Source organism: Ammodytes marinus (genome assembly GCF_949987685.1).
Source record: "Ammodytes marinus genome assembly, chromosome: 13".
NCBI classification, from domain to species: Eukaryota; Metazoa; Chordata; class Actinopteri; order Uranoscopiformes; family Ammodytidae; genus Ammodytes; species Ammodytes marinus.
In genome coordinates, this window is record NC_137217.1 from 9,691,267 (window position 1) to 9,707,373 (window position 16,107).

Sequence of the window (16,107 nt, forward strand, 5' to 3'; positions counted from 1 at the left end):
TTCGCTACCAACCCGTCACTGCTATCGTGATTTTTCTAGTACTAGGGGTTTATACCTTGTCAAAAAACCATGATAGCAATTGTCCCCAAAATGATACCGATCAACCCCCCTGGCTCATGGACTATATAAATAGATTTTGTTTTCCAAACACAACGTCTAAAATATACGATAGCACACAAAACTACGGGATTCCCGTGCACTATTTTACAGATAATATGGTCGGTCTCAATTGGCAGTCTACTGCATTTTCCGACGGTTCCTGAAGGCACCGCAGGTAAAAGGCAGGAATGTTGTTTGGTGGTTGAAATATCCTGAAGGGAAGAAGAGGATTGCTTCTCATGAATGGATATAACGATCTACGTTTACCGTAAATTCAATTTGTCCTTCCATCCTGTTTTGCGGTTTCGATTTCCCAACGCTAGCCACGTAAGCTAACAGTCATGTTGTGACAGCTCAGCTTGTCTGTAGGCTAGCTAGCTAAAAGATGCTAACTGACAGCTGCTAACATTGACAACAACAACATAAGCCTGGAGAGGCAGCTCACCTCTCGGGCTAATGCTAGCTGCTTCACCAAGAGTCATTCCAGTGTTTATACTGAGCGAAAGTCTTCAGAAAGCAACAGTTTATTCGCAGTAGCTAGCCTAACGTTAGCTGTATTCATGTTTACGTCTTTAAAGTTAGACAAAGCTTTAGAACAGTTTAGCTACATTTATACAGAGGCGTGTTTTTGGCACACGGAAAAAGACGAGACAGAGAGGATATTTCCCGTTTTAAAAAATACGTCGTGCTAAACAGCACAGCCGTTTCTAAGTAGCATTGATAAACAACACTTATCACTGGATAGACTAAATTGCTATCTGCTGTTTTTCTCCAACTTGTCTTTTATATAATTGCTCATAGAATTATTCGTGCTAAAGCTTTGCCAGCATGTTATAACTGCAACAACTTTGATGTAACTGCCCTCTAGAATTAACTTTGTGTTTTAAAGACATTGGCTCCAGTCCTGTTTTTGCACATTGCTGATGGGATTGTTGCTTTGTTTACATTTGCTTCAAGGGTTGCCTCTTGCCGATGTGCATTGCCTACTGCAGCCTGTACATCCTACAGTGGGAATAACTTTACCAACATTTAAATGAGGTGATTCTGAATACCTATTGTAGGTCTGTCAGACCTGACTGTCCTGATAAACAAAACCTGCACATTACTAAACAAAGTCCCTTTTTGAAGCTTTGTTTGGTGTGTTAACGTGTGTTTGATTCTTACAGTTTGACCTGATAAAAATGCTCTCATGCTCTGGGAAGCATAACTCACTGCCTGCTTGTTGTTTTCATAGGGACTGGTTCGTTAACAGAATTTGTCTGATTTCCATCATGCTGCAGGCACTTTGATTGGGTAGCTGTGGCAACTGTAGGTGGGCAGTGTCACCATGCGTCATATTCATACTAGTTGTATTAGTCCATCCATGGCTAGACGTCATGTTCCTGTCAGGAAACTTTAAGAACTACACCTCCCATCACTTAAGTGCACTGGCCATTAGCTCTCATCCTTTCTTAGTTTTCCTGTTTCCTGCGCTTAAAGTAGGCAAGGATCTGCTGATTTACATTCGGTTTAGATGTAGATGTATTTCAATATTTTGGAAAACTTTAATTATCATCAATCTAAAATCCTAGTTGACACCCCCCTGCACTGCCGATATAGACGTAAGCTTTTCTGAGTGTTCTTGTTTATATCCAAGCTTGAGAGTTGTACTCTGTGGTGCTCCAGTTGCTGTTCTAACTCATGTTGTGTCTTGTCTCTGCCTAATCTACAGGTCATGCATGCGGCCGGGCCCTAACCTGCTCTTTGTCCTCCCCCGGCCCCCGAGGGCCAGCGTGCTGCTGCCAGTAGGTGGAGGCTCTTCCTCCATCTAAGCCTCGGTTTCTCTCCTTCACTGCCCCGTCAGCCCCACAGTTCACCTATGTTAACCCTCTTGAGCATGTTTTACTATATCTGTCTGCGGCGGCGCGCCAGGAGCGGGACTCGAGGCGAGGCGCTGACCAGCCGGCGGGCCGTGGAGTCCGGCCAGAGGGCTGTGCTGCCGGTGAGTGTGGAGGTGCAGCAGTATGCCAAGGAGGTTATGGACTTCAGCTCGCACTATGGCAGCGAGAACAGTATGTCGTACACTATGTGGAATCTGGCCGGGGTGCCCAACGTCTACCCCAGCTCGGGGGATTTCACCCAGACCGCTGTGTTCAGGGCCTACGGGACGTGGTGGGAACAGTGTGCCAGCGCCCCACCACCATTCCGCCGCACCCCCAAAGACTTCCACAGTCAGGATTACATTGAGCTGGGCTTTGAGGAGCAGGTCTACCCCACAGCAGTAGACGTGCTGGAGACGTACTACCCCGGAGCTATCGTCAGGATCCTGGCCTGCTCTTATAACCCTTTCTCCCAGAACCCTCCTACTGATGTCAGGTAAAGATGAACATTGTGTCTTGGGAAACCATCAGTCATTCTCACTGGCTTGCGAAAAAGAAAAGCATGCAATAGCAGCAACTATGCACAATGTTATAGTAGATGCCAGTCTTTTCCTTTTTTAGAATAACTACTTTATTACTTTAGTATTATAATTCTCTCATAGAGTGGTGGCTTGCATTTGTATTCTTTAATAAAGTGGTTTTCGTTTTTTATTTTATTTTGCTTGCATGACACATTGTTAGTGCTTAATAGGTAATACTTTAAAACGTTTTGTTTACTCCTAGTGTGTTCTAGTTGAGTGGCACTAAGGTGTCTGCTCTCTCACAATGATACCAAAGGGTGCAAACATTAGCCTGTTTGAGTATTGTAGATAATAGTGATAATGGTCTAAGCTGGAATCTGTAAACAGAGTACTATTTGTCGAGTTACTGATCCACAAATGGGCCAATAACTCTTCAACTGGGACCCTGAGTGTTGGAAAACCTTTTGTAATCGTGGCAAGTACAATTATGTAGAGCTTTTGGGAGTTAACAGTCCTGTTTAATAGAAAATTAAAGGTGGCCATCATCGTTTAGGTATAAGTGGAAAAAGTGCTGTTTTGTTACCATCACATTATCTACTGATGCATGATGGCTTCACTGATTCACTTGAGCAGGTTAAAAGTTTTAATTCTTTTCATTGAAACATGGGAAAGCTGCTGCAGATGGACAGCTTGTAGTCCCAGGAAGGTGAACATCATTCTGTACAAGATGAAAGGGCTATTTGATCAATGAATGGACTGATATGAATTTGGCTTCTGGTAAGGTATTGGGAAAGTGTACAATGAGGAACCAACCTCATTAAATAAATATTAATTGCGATCTACTTGCTTACTTCTGATGTTCAGAAGTAAACAGGGCCAATGTCATCACTCTGAAAAAAATAAACATACTGCGACTTTTACCAGTCGCGATGTAAACGTACTCTATTAAAATTCTGATATAATCATATGTACTCATATCCACTGTATTTTAGCATTGTGGACAACAGTAGGCATCTACAATCAGTGCCCACAATTTGACACCTTTCACCATTGTTGCTCATGGGCCAATCTTTTGTGAAGGTTTGAATCAACAGTGTTTAGGGCCTATTTCTTGAATGAAATAATGACCACATTTCTTTCCACCTTCTGTCCAGGTGGGAGGTGCTGTGGTCGGGGGAGCCCACCAAGGTGCTGACGCCCCAGGCCCGACAGTTCTCCCCCAGCATCAAACACATCAACTTCCCCACCAACCTGCTGCGTCTGGAGGTCAACAGCTCCCTGCTGGACTACTACACGGAGCTGGACGCGGTCATCCTGCGCGGGGTGAAGGAGAGGCCCATGCTGTCCCTCTATAAGATGCCTCTCATTGACATCAGTGACCTGAGTGACAGTGACGAGGAGCTGGAGGGGCCCTTCAGACCGGGAGGGGACGGCAAGCACCAGAGGACAGGCAATGGCTACTTTGACAAACTGCCCTATGAGGTGATTACAGACCTATAACCAGTCACTCAGGCCCTGGGTGATCGAGTACACATGCACCAGGACAACATAGTTCAATGTTTGTTCTTCACTCAGAACTAGGGACTTTCTAACTCCTGGCAGGGATTAAGGAGGGGATAGGAATGTTTACAAATGCAGATTTTCGATGAAATAATTCCCCTTTGAGTTTTTGCCCACTAATAGAGCAGCAAACTAGCATAAGTGGGGCTGTGTTGTTTTTGGTTAAGGTGTCTCCAGTGATCATTTTGCTGTTTACTTGACAAGTTCCCACCATCTTACTGGCACCCACATTAGCACTAGTGGATAAGTGGATGCAATTAAAGGTGCCCTGCGGAATCTTTATTAAGTTAACATACGGTGTTACTCACCAAAACACTGTGTATGTTAAATGCTTTTCCTTCCTCATAAGTCATTTGCAAAGCTGCTTTGTTGTCTTAAATCCCGCATTCTTACATCCATGTTTACAAGCTTGCGGTTCTTTTCTTCATTATCTTTGTGGGTGCATTGCTGCATTCCTTTGCGTATCACCGCCACCTGTTGACCACTACAACAATGTGTAACCATTGGTAGACTATTGTATCAGGTATCACATCACCTGCAAGTGCGCCAGACAACCAAAAAGGGCACTCATGAAAACACTGCTCCATGGAGGTCAAAAACTCCACAGGATACCTTAAAACCAGTGACAGTAAATCTTTAAGCTGGTGGGTGCATGCATTCTTTGTTTAAGCATGAAAAGAATATAATTCATATTGATATTTTAGGAACATTACACATTTAAAGATGTCATCAAGTAGTGAATTATGGCTTTTAAATATCCTTGTTTGTCTTAGTGGAAAAATCAAAGCAAATCCTCATATTTAGGGAGGATGATGTATTGATTGTAAACATTTCTGTCACTTATTTCTTTCTCTTGCACATTTACATTTAATTTTTCTTCTGTTACTATCCAGATGCTCATAGTCATTTGTATAAATTGACTACAATTTCAATACAATTACAATACACTATAGGTTAAATAGCAGCAGCTAGTCCTTAAATCATTAGCAATGCCCCTCAGGGTGTATGTATGCTGTAGTTACCAGTATCACACACACAAACACATGAACAACATTGTGGCTTGGGCCCATTCTGACACTTGAGCCCGTACACACGCACTCACGGACAACAGAATCATTTTCATTCCATACAGACGTATCGTGTTGTTTGGGGCGAGCTTCAAAACACCGGCAGCGCTCTTGATATTCGCTCTCTTATCTCCTCTCCAAACCGCTGCCATTAACGGCAGTCTCCACAACCGCCGTGCCTGTGTTTGTTTCAGCAACACAATATAGCTATTATCTGTCAGCTGATACCCGCTTCAACACGGCGTTATTGTTAATTCACCGCACCGCACACTTACGCTCGCACAGTCATTCTTTTCTCTCTGAGAGGCACGCTAAGAAAAAAAAAACCAAGGCGGCTCACCTCGCCACTGATCCTGCTATCAGTGCTTTGTGTTCCCAGATAACCACTATTTAGATCTGCCTGACAGAAGGGGACGCAATTAACATTCTCCACTCGACTCTGTTATTCTCTGCCTACTGCTCTTCAATGCTCTGTTGTGTTTTGTTTCACAGCCTTATGTTCTGTCTCCTCTCCTAACCCCCCTCTCCCTCCTCTCCCCTGTCCGTAGCTCATCCAGCTGATTGTGAGCCACCTGACCCTGCCCGACCTGTGCCGTCTGGCCCAGAGCTGTAAGCTGCTGCACCAGCACTGCTGTGACCCGCTGCAGTACACCCAGCTGAGCCTGCAGCCGTACTGGGCCCGGGTGAGTGACGCCTCCCTGGGACACCTGCAGGGCCGCTGCACCCTCCTCCAGAGGCTCAACCTGTCCTGGACCGGCAACCGTGGAGCGCTCACCCTCACCGGCTTCAGCAGGTCAGACCCAGTGTGTCAGCACCACACAAAGTCACCTTGGGGAAGAACTGGCATACTGTACATTCACTCTAGCTACAAGTATTGGTTTAGAGGAGAGAGGGAGAGACATGCTGAGACAAAGGAAATAGATTGAAACTTTTTATGAACTTATGCCACTAGGAAAACTACTGCATGGTGGTTATATGCCTCCGTGAGGTGTACAATTGCGGAACAGTGAAAGTACAGTGGTGGTAGGCAACGCTTTAAAGAAGGTGAAGCTCCTAAGAAGTTTCAGTATGGTACAAGGTCACTGCAACCTCACACTATGTAAAGTAGCATTAACCTTTGAACATTGACTTCCAAAATCCTATCAGTTCATACTTGAGGCAAAGTGTGAGTTTGTGCCAAATTTCATGAAAATTCCTCAAAGCGTTCATGAGGCCACAGTGACCTTGACATTTCAAAATTGAATCAGTTTATCTTTAAGTCAGAGTGGACATTTTGTGCACAGTTTGAAAAATATCCCTCAAAGTTCTCATGAGATATTGCGTTCACAAGAATGACAGACGGACTCATGAACATCCCAAAAAACAACACAACGCCTCCGACCGGCGCATAGGCATAATAACAGATCATGCGCAAGGATGCATGATACCATATTGTCTCAAATTGGGATAGCTAGAGTTGTAGAATGCCTTTTGACTAATTGATATACCCTACATTTACTCATGTCTTTCCCTCTGCATGTGTCTCTCTCCTCTAGCTTCATGAAGGCCTGTGGTCTCAGCCTGGTGTGTCTGAACCTGTCGTGCTGTCACTTCTTGAACGAGGCGTGTCTGGAGGTCATCTCTCAGACCTGCCCCGGGCTGCAGGAGCTCAACCTGTCCTCCTGTGACCGCCTGCACCCCCAGGCCTTCACACACATCTCCAAGCTCACACGCCTCCGCAGACTGGTGCTCTACCGCACCAAGATAGAGGTAGGCCACAACGGTCAATGGTGTGTGTGTATGGGAAAATCTCACTCAGATAGACAGAAATACATTGTTGCTTAGTTAATGTTTTGTTAGTATCCTGAATGGTTGGGTTGCCTGTTTGTAAATTTGGAATATAAAGGTTCTGTTATTCAGTCATTTGCGTATCTCCCTCATCATTATCAGTCATTAAATTGAATAAAATGGAATCTCAAGAAGTGTAGGGTAAAAGGAAAGTCACGGTAGCAGACCCGGGTTCGAATCCTGTCCAGGTCAGTTCTCTGCATGACTCCCCCTCGTTGCCCCATTTCAACTCTGTCTCTCCAAATCTGTCAAATAAAGCAAAAATGCAACAAAAAAAAAGAGTCCTGAAAACTCTCCAGCATTTCACAAGAACTACAAAGACAACAACATGCTTGCCCAACAATGTTTTTCTTCTTTCCTATCGGGATTCATCTCAAGACCTTTCAGATGGTTTTTCAGAGACCGTGGGTGGTCCAAACCCCAAGATTGGGAATAATAGCTTTAGCCACAGACTACAGTTTGTTTTGTACATGCCAGATAGCTTCATAAGTTATCAAATAAATGAATACTAAAGGTTAAACTTCAATTTAATAAAACTCTCAGAATCACCGCCATCATGTACTGTAGGACTAATGATTCCCACAAGCTGCTTATATCAGAAGGTTCATGTTTTTCTGTGTTGGACGTTGATCATTAGATGATGTTGAACTGAGTCAACTCTTAGCCCTGGGGGAGGGGGAGGGGCTTAAAAACACATATGAGTGCATGACTTCAGGTTGAGGCCTGTCTGACGTGTAAAAACCAGTATCTTTGTGTTATTTGGTGTGTGTGGCTCCTCAGCGTTTGTCATGTTTTCAGAGCGTGGTTGTGTGGGCAGGAGGCTGGGTAGAGTTTCTGTGGTGGAGCCGGGCAGCACGCGGCAGGTTGTTTACACCCGGGCAGACACACAGAGAGAGAGAGAGAGAGAGAGGGAGCTGTGTGTCTGTTTGAGGCCCCCCGACATCTCAGCTGTCATTACCCTGTCACTGCTCTAATTAAATGGCTAGCTCGCTGGAGAGAGGCGTTTATAAAGATGCCAGGGACAGACTCTAGCACACACACACACACACACACACACACACACACACACACACACACACACACACACACACACACACACACACACACACACACACACACACACACACACACACACACACACACACACACACACACACACACACACACACACACACACACACACACACACACACACACACACACACACACACACACACACACACACACACACACAAAAACCCTTTCACTTTCATGTATCACACTTTCTCCTGCCACCGAGCTTCACGTGTTGGCAGTTTCAGTGTTGAATTCCCTTATCTCTCTATCCGAGGCTGCAGTGCCACTGGAGAAGTGTCTCTCCTCTGTGCTTTATGAGGTTCAAACTCATCTGTTTTGCCATATTAAATTACCTTAGATATGAGAAGTGTTACCCGAGTGCGGCAGGCAGCAGACGGTAAAAATCACTTAGGAGGAACTTTGGGTGACATGACTGCGCATGTTGCTGTCATTAAAACCTATTGGTATTTTAACATGCCACTTTTTAGATCTACGCTCTGATACAATGTCTGGGGTTCAGTTTGTTGTTGAACACGAGCCTCAAAACAGCAGTTATTTAAGGGAAGTTTTCTGTGTCCCCCCCCCCATTGTTTCCTGTTTATGCCATGCTTACGGGCTGTATGTTCCTATATATATATGCCAGTGTACAAAACTGGAATGGATAGAAAGTTGGTCAAATATGTGTGAGAATCTTCTTTGTCTTTCTTATTGTTTTCTCTGCAGCAAACTGCTATTCTGAACATCCTGACTTTCTGCATAGAGCTGAGACACCTCAACCTGGGCAGCTGTGTGAGGGTGAGAAGAACACACACACACACACACATACACGCACACCCACACACACACACACACACACACACACACACACACACACACACACACACACACACACACACACACACACACAGTCTGCACAGAAGAGCATCTTGATCGAAAGATGGAGTTGTAGCAATATTTCAGCGATGTTGTAGCAATAATTCTGCCACTTACAATAAACTGGTTGGTAGTAAACGATCTCTTTAAAGGCACGTGTATTATCACTGGTAATGAAGCTATGCAACACTTGGCAATGGGAATACTATATTGACAGCATCTCTTAGAGCCAAAAGTTTTAATATAATCCGTCCACTGCGTGCTCACAGCAGCGTTCTGCTTGCTGTCATTCTTATGGGTGAGGTGCCTGCACTGGCTGTGTGGCGGCGGGTAAATTGCATTTCTTTGCTTTCATCTTTGCATGATAGGATGAAATATGGCCAACATTACCTGACACTAAAGAACAATAACAGCTTCGCAAACACAAATCACTTCTTGAAAGATGATTCCATTTATTTTTTTCAGGCGAAGGTGTTCTCTTGTTTGTGTATGTCTCTGGAAACAGCCTGTACAGCTTTTTTATCATGCCTACATTTCAAAGGTTTGCTCAAAATACACAAGACAATTAGAGGCAAATGGCTACCAACTCGCTCATTACTTACAGTCCTTCTCCTGGCATCATTTTTTCAGTCCTCTCCTGTATGGCACCCTAAAGGAAAACTGATTGAACTCTCGGACTGCATTACATACCACAATGGAAGAGCATTTTATGCCATTTGAAGAAAGCTGAAGCCAATATCCCCAAATCTTTGCTTTCTTGATAATGTTGTTTATTTTGATAGTCACAACCATTTACAAATATATCCTTTAACTGCAACATTCGAGGAGGCTGCTGCTGTTGCATATTATACTGCAGGTCCATTTCACAGCTGACGTGGACCCTCCAAAGGCCCTCTATGAATACATGTTTCCCTGCAAACACTGCACATGCTAAAAGGTCCATAATCCTGACTGCTGCCTTGTCTGTCTCCCCATACAGATTGAGGACTATGACGTAGTGGCCAGTATGTTGGCTGCTCGCTGTCACTCCCTCCGCTCTGTGGACCTGTGGCGCTGCCGGAATCTGACTGATCGGGGTCTGGCCGAGCTGGTCTCTGGCTGCAGGTAAGATAATACATAGAATAAACAGGATTAAACTAGATCTGACTTTTCTGTTTTGTCTGTGCTGGGACTGATCCTCCTCCATTATAGCTGTAAAGCAGAGATGTCTCCCTACACAACAGCTTTGTTTCCACTGAGCTGCCCAGTTCAGGATGACAGACACTGCAAGTATTTATTTGGTTTCCACGCAAAGAAAAGTTAGGAATGGTACCAAACTGTGCCGCAACCTATTTTTGTCACCTTTTCGTTGGGATACCAAACAGTTCCAAACAGTCCAAAAAGGGCAGAGCAACACTCTGCAGTCCGTTGACTGGTCGACAGAATCCTCATTTCTGTGCTAGAGATGAACCGCTGTCGATAGTCACCTCGGCAAGAGTGAAGAGTCTTGTGTATAGAGAAACATTTCGGCGTGCAGCTTTGATTATTGTGTGGCGTTTTTCCTCTTCATTGAATGTATCAGCTTTCTACACTGTGTCTGACTCACTTTTATATACTATCTATGGTCTAACTGCTATGATGTTGCGTTATATTAACCTAACTGCTGCGGCCAGAGCATAGACTGTTTATAAGAGACTATGTACTTGGACCACGGCTATGGCCATCTGACATATACCCCGCCTTCTGAGTAAGAGTATTGTCAGCAGTGGAAACACAAGCCAGATCTAGGGTTACCAGTTTCTTTCCAAATCGTACTGTGGCAAACCAAACTGTGCCTGCTCAGAGGAAACCAGATTTACCAAAGTAAAGGCTTCTAATATTCTCTGTGATTACCTTTAAGGCACTACCACATTAGTTATTAATGGTTTCTAAACAGCAACGCAAATAATCATTAAGCCCCAATTATTATAATATAAAATAATCAGGACATTACATTGACAGCTCAGTCTTGTAGCTGCAGACATATTACTTTTCAAGTGACTGTGTGAATGAATGCACTGTGAGTCACCGTGGTCGTCCTGCATGGTGTGTGTGTGTGTGTGCTCTCTCTCAGGAGCCTGGAGGAGTTGGACCTGGGCTGGTGTCCCACCCTGCAGAGCAGCACCGGGTGTTTCCAGCGTCTGGCCCGCAGTCTGCCACGCCTACGCAAACTCTTCCTCACCGCCAACCGAACCATCTGTGACTCAGACATAGAGGAGCTGGCTGCTAGCTGTCCATCACTGCAGCACCTCGATATACTGGGTAAACCCTCTCAACTCAACACATGTGTGAATACGCCTTCACAACTATCTCACTGATCAATCATTTGTTATTGATGCTGAGCTATTTATTTACCTGTAGCTGTTGATATGGTGGTCACATGGTATGGTAATATAAGTATATGGTGGGATGAGATTGCAAACCGCAACAGACCCAGAGCAGCTTGCCTCTGAGGACAGAGTCAGAGCCACAGACACACACGTACAAAAATATACATAATGTTTAATGTAAAGGTTGGCCTTTCACTTGTTCCAACATCATATCAATGAATCAGGGACTGCGTCAAAGAAGCAAGGAAATATTTAGCGCATGCTCACGACTGCTTTTTATTCATGGTCCTGGAAAATAGACAGTAATATTAAATTTTTTCATTATGAAAGTTATGTTTTACCTATACAGTTGCATGTGATGCTTTGCCCACTTTCAGCTAAAAAGTTGTGCATATTTCTATAATAAATGCATATGGTCATAATCAAATGTTCAATTTAAACAGAACATTTGTCCTGTATTTTTCAGCTCATGTTATGTGTCGGGGAAATTCCATATTTCCGACATATCTGTAATAGAAGACTAAACTCACAGAGAATTTAAGAATTTAATTACATTATACAATAAGACTAAACAACAGAGTCACAGAGTAAATGATTCAGAACCTGCAGGGAGACAGTCCAGGAGGGACTGCCTCCTGAACAGTATTTTCAGAGACCCTTTATGCCTCTACAGGGGAGGGGGGGTGTACAAACACTGGCCTCTGGGTTACAGGATAACACAATAAACAGGTAGTCTCATTGTAGTCACTCACTAGATGTCTTCAAAGGACAGGAACCCCAGTTATATTGCCCCCGATAAACATTCCGCATACCCTACAGTTATCTAAGAATCTCTTGACTTTTTTTTTTTTTTTTGGCATTTTTATGCTTTATTGATAGTGTAGAGACAGAGTTGAAATGGGGCAGAGAGGGGAGTGACATGCAGAGAACGACCGCGGGCTGGAATCGAACCCGGGACCGCTGCTGGCCGAGGCCCGTGGGGGGGGGGGACGCCCTACCAACTGAGCTATGGGCGCCCCAGAATCTCTTGACTTCTTAACACATAAAGACTAGAGCAAGATTACAATAGAGTAATTGTAGAAATACATTACTACAAATAATTCTGCCCTCACATTGTGTTTTCAGAGCACATCTTGTATATTGTCTTCTCACCCCTGTTGTGGCTCGTGTCATTAACAGGAACTCGTTTGGTGAGTGCTGCATCACTGAAGAAACTCCTCCAGGCTTGTCCCAAACTTCTCCTGCTGGACGTCTCCTTCTGCTCACAGATAGACATGCGGGTTGTCCAGGAGTTCTCTGGACTCTTCCCTAATCTAGCCATCAAGAAGAGCTTCACTCAGTGACCCCATGGGTCCAGCCAATTTCCACAGTACAGTGGAAGTGAAGAGGATGGAAGTGCTTTGCCAGCAGACACTGCCTCAAAGTGAAGGAGAGGCAGGTCAGATGCCGTAGGAGATTGTGTCTGTGTCACTGACGAGATCTTATTTTAGCCGTCAGTAAATAAAGCAGATGTACAGGGTGAGGAGTTTCTACAGATTAACTGGCCCAACACAAACAACTACAGACTCCTACTCACAGGATTATGAAACGTGACACTTTTTTTTTTTTTTTACTCCAAATCAGGGTCGCTGCAGTCAAGCTGCTACATCTTCCTATCACCACTAATGTATAACCAAGCAACAGCAGGCAAGGAGATATGCCCTAGTACTGGATGCAAAACACAAGAGAAGAGAGCCACATTTGTGAACATCCTGTTATGACAATGAGAAGGGACAAAATAAGTGTGGAACATACCCTCGATGGAAAACAGGGATGAAAAATGACGAATGAAGATTTGGTAGTCACATCCTCACGTCAGCTGGTAATGTTGTTACAGATCAGGGCCTTGGTCGGTGCCTTTCCAGAATGCGCAGTAATTATGGACTATTTTAATGCGCAAGGGTCATTCTGAAGGCGTCTGTCAACTTCAAAGCCAGTTTGATTTAATTATGAGACATCATACTTAATGCTGTTGTTTTGGCAGGTAATGGGAGCTTTAAAGGTGGAAACAAACTAAGGTTGTACAGTTCACTGTGGACAGTGTCAGTATCACAAACCTATTTGCAAAATGACAGTACTATATGCCAGGATTTCATGATGAAAGAGAAATGCTATCCACTGTCCTCGCACCTGAGATCCATTGACAACATGCTATCATCAAAAATCAAATGTGAGAACATGTGAAAAACACCTAGATGCACTGTTAATGTAGAGAAAAACAAGGTATCGGATCAGCAACAGACGGACTGACTTTTTTGTAAAGTAGTAATGTGGTTCAAAACACAAAGATTAACAATGATTCAAAGCAGAGAAAAGCAGCAAATTCACATTCAGTAAGATGAAATCTGACTGTTGTGTGACTGTTCTTAAAACAATATGTAAACTATTCAAAGTTTGCCATTCATTTTGTTCATGATTCAAATGGTTTTTGATATCAGATCACAGAGAAAAATGATCCAACACCGGTAACTGTGCCCCTGTTTACATTCAAAACATTCACCATACAGATGGCTATGACAATGATATATGAATTTGAAAAGAGCTGTGGCATGGTAGGTGCCTTCTCAATCGATGATACAAGACCTACGTTATACTGAGTTTGAGACTTTCTTTGGATTAGATCTGTAGAGGAGAATTCCAGATGTAACGTGTCTGATCCAGGTCAATTTCCTTTTGTGGTCACCTTTTTGGTTTTGAAACGTATTCAGCCTGTATTAGGCAAAATGTCAGCTAGGCCAATGTTAATGGTAAGGCAAAGGCCAATGCTATTCGTTAAACGGGTTAATTGATCATTGTGTATGCTTCGGTCATTCAGGTCATTATTTCAGTTGAATTGTTTTGGCTGTGTGATTTTAAGGGAATAATGAGTGACCGGTTCTACAATGCTCTCATGGTGCCGCATGCATTTTCCTGTTGTCATTCACACTGAGCTGTCTGTTACTGTATGTTCCACCAATGGGAAGGAGCGCTGTGGATTAAGTTTAAGGTGGTATGTTCGAATGACACAGTAGTGTAAATACTCTTATGTGACCTCAGTATTTGTCCTGTAACTCAGGGTTTTTTTTTAACATTTCATCTGATTTTAATTGACATAATTGTTCTTATTTAATATATTTTGCTCCTGAAACCAGCCCAGCAGACATCTTTACAGACAGAAACACCGGACTGAGTCAGCTTAGAGATTAGAGGTGCCATCTTAAACAACGAACACGTATGACACAAATGATCAGTCAGCACTGATGTAACAGAAAATGACAGCTTATTGGCTGTTGAATGTTTCAGTAATTGTACGATTGTGAAAACTATATTGCTCTTCCCGATGATTTCATTTTTGTAATATGTGATGCCACGGTTGCAGTATGTGGCAGAAGTGCTTGAAAAAGCTCCTCTATTTTTTTTTCTTTTTTTCAAAGACTTGAACTTTTATTTCAAGCACACGCTACTAGTCAATATTTGTGCCTTATACTCCTGTTTGAATGTGGTGTGTGATGTCCATGTGATATACAGTAGATTGTAGTGAAGTGTTTTGCTGTTGCACCCTTCAACCAAAGTAATATGCAGAAACCTGGTCTTTAATCCAACAACTATGTTTGACCAGTTTGTTATGCCATATACTGTATAACAGCCATGGTAATTAATATGCAAAATAATATTTATTTCTATTTCCCTGTGTGATAAAACATGTCGTTTCAACTCCTTATCTGTGTATACATAAACTGTAATACACATGTTGTGCAAGACTGTTTTTTCTTATTTGTTCTACCCAGAGTTAAAGATGAGAGGAGTGCAATTAAATTCATGTCACGTAATAGCACCAAGAGGAAAAGCCCATCTAGAGCCTAGCTGACAATTTAAATTAGACTGGATCAGGGCTTTGGCTGAAATGTCAACTCATGAACCTTGGTTTTTCCTAAATCTTGGCTACAGCCTTGATGGTAGCACCTTCCCCCGCTTTACGTGTTTGTGCTTAGGTAGGCTAAACACGCACCAGATCATTTATTAAAATGGATGCCCCTGAATTTCATGCATTCATGTTGAAATTGATATATTTTCAGTCTGAGCTGTGTATTAAACCTAATGGGTGTGGTAACCGTATAAGACCTTAGTCATCCCATTCAGATAGGTGAATTAGTCAGATAGTTAAAGCTGAAGACACTTGTAGCTAACAAGTGCACACGTCACATTTGCCCCCACAAATCCGGGCAGTCGTTTCAAGCATATTTTGAGATAATTACTTCTACCATGACACTGACAATGTATTGTTTGTACAGCAACTATCAGTAACAGCATTTATTTGTCAAGGCCAACGACTAGTATATACGTCAAGGCAGACTATTTAAAAATTACACCTTTCTTCGGATGCTCACTGTTTTATGCCAGCTCAGTTCGACACCTTCTAATGCTGTTTTAGCTCCCTACCTTTGAGTGACTGGGTTTGGCCCTGCTTCTCTGTAATGCATATGCACCCCCCACCCCCCATCCCCCACCCCCAACCTCTGTGCCATTGGTAGGACATGCAGTGATGCTCCCCCTGTGCTGCACTGTGAAAACCACTGTTGTGTGATAAGACTGTGCCTCTGTCATGATCAAACTGAGTGCTTCACCTTCACCAGATTTTGAAATAAACTGAAGGCTGATACAGAGGGCTGTGTGTCTGTGTGGCTCCTTTCATTCCAACACAGCCCTCTGATGCTATCAGGGTGTGTGGATATTATGAGGATAGGGACAGTGCAACAAAGTGCCAGAATTAACTTAATACATTTCCATTACTCCTCAGTGAACGTCACACCAACACTGACAGAACCAATAGAAAATGGTGTAACTGTATCACGCTGAGGCTTCATAAGTAGAGGCGTGT

At 43.4% G+C, this 16,107-nt stretch overlaps 1 protein-coding gene across 4 annotated transcripts; it reads left to right on the plus strand.

Moving 5' to 3' along the window:
• Positions 1–271: 271 nt before the first annotated feature.
• On the plus strand, positions 272–15,774 carry fbxl4 (F-box and leucine-rich repeat protein 4). Of its 4 annotated transcripts, none has more exons than XM_080038792.1 (9): positions 272–367; positions 1,811–2,454; positions 3,634–3,961; positions 5,655–5,899; positions 6,642–6,855; positions 8,713–8,784; positions 9,842–9,966; positions 10,955–11,142; positions 12,390–15,774. In XM_080038792.1, the coding sequence occupies exons 2-9, from the start codon at positions 1,958–1,960 to the stop codon at positions 12,551–12,553; spliced, it is 1,833 nt and encodes a 610-aa protein (XP_079894918.1). In that variant the 5' UTR covers positions 272–367; positions 1,811–1,957; the 3' UTR covers positions 12,554–15,774. The 4 variants fall into 4 exon arrangements, with proteins under 4 accessions (XP_079894918.1, XP_079894919.1, XP_079894921.1 ...); XM_080038793.1 differs by having other exon boundaries at positions 292–426; XM_080038795.1 differs by having other exon boundaries at positions 320–367; positions 2,011–2,454.
• Positions 15,775–16,107: the final 333 nt, after the last annotated feature.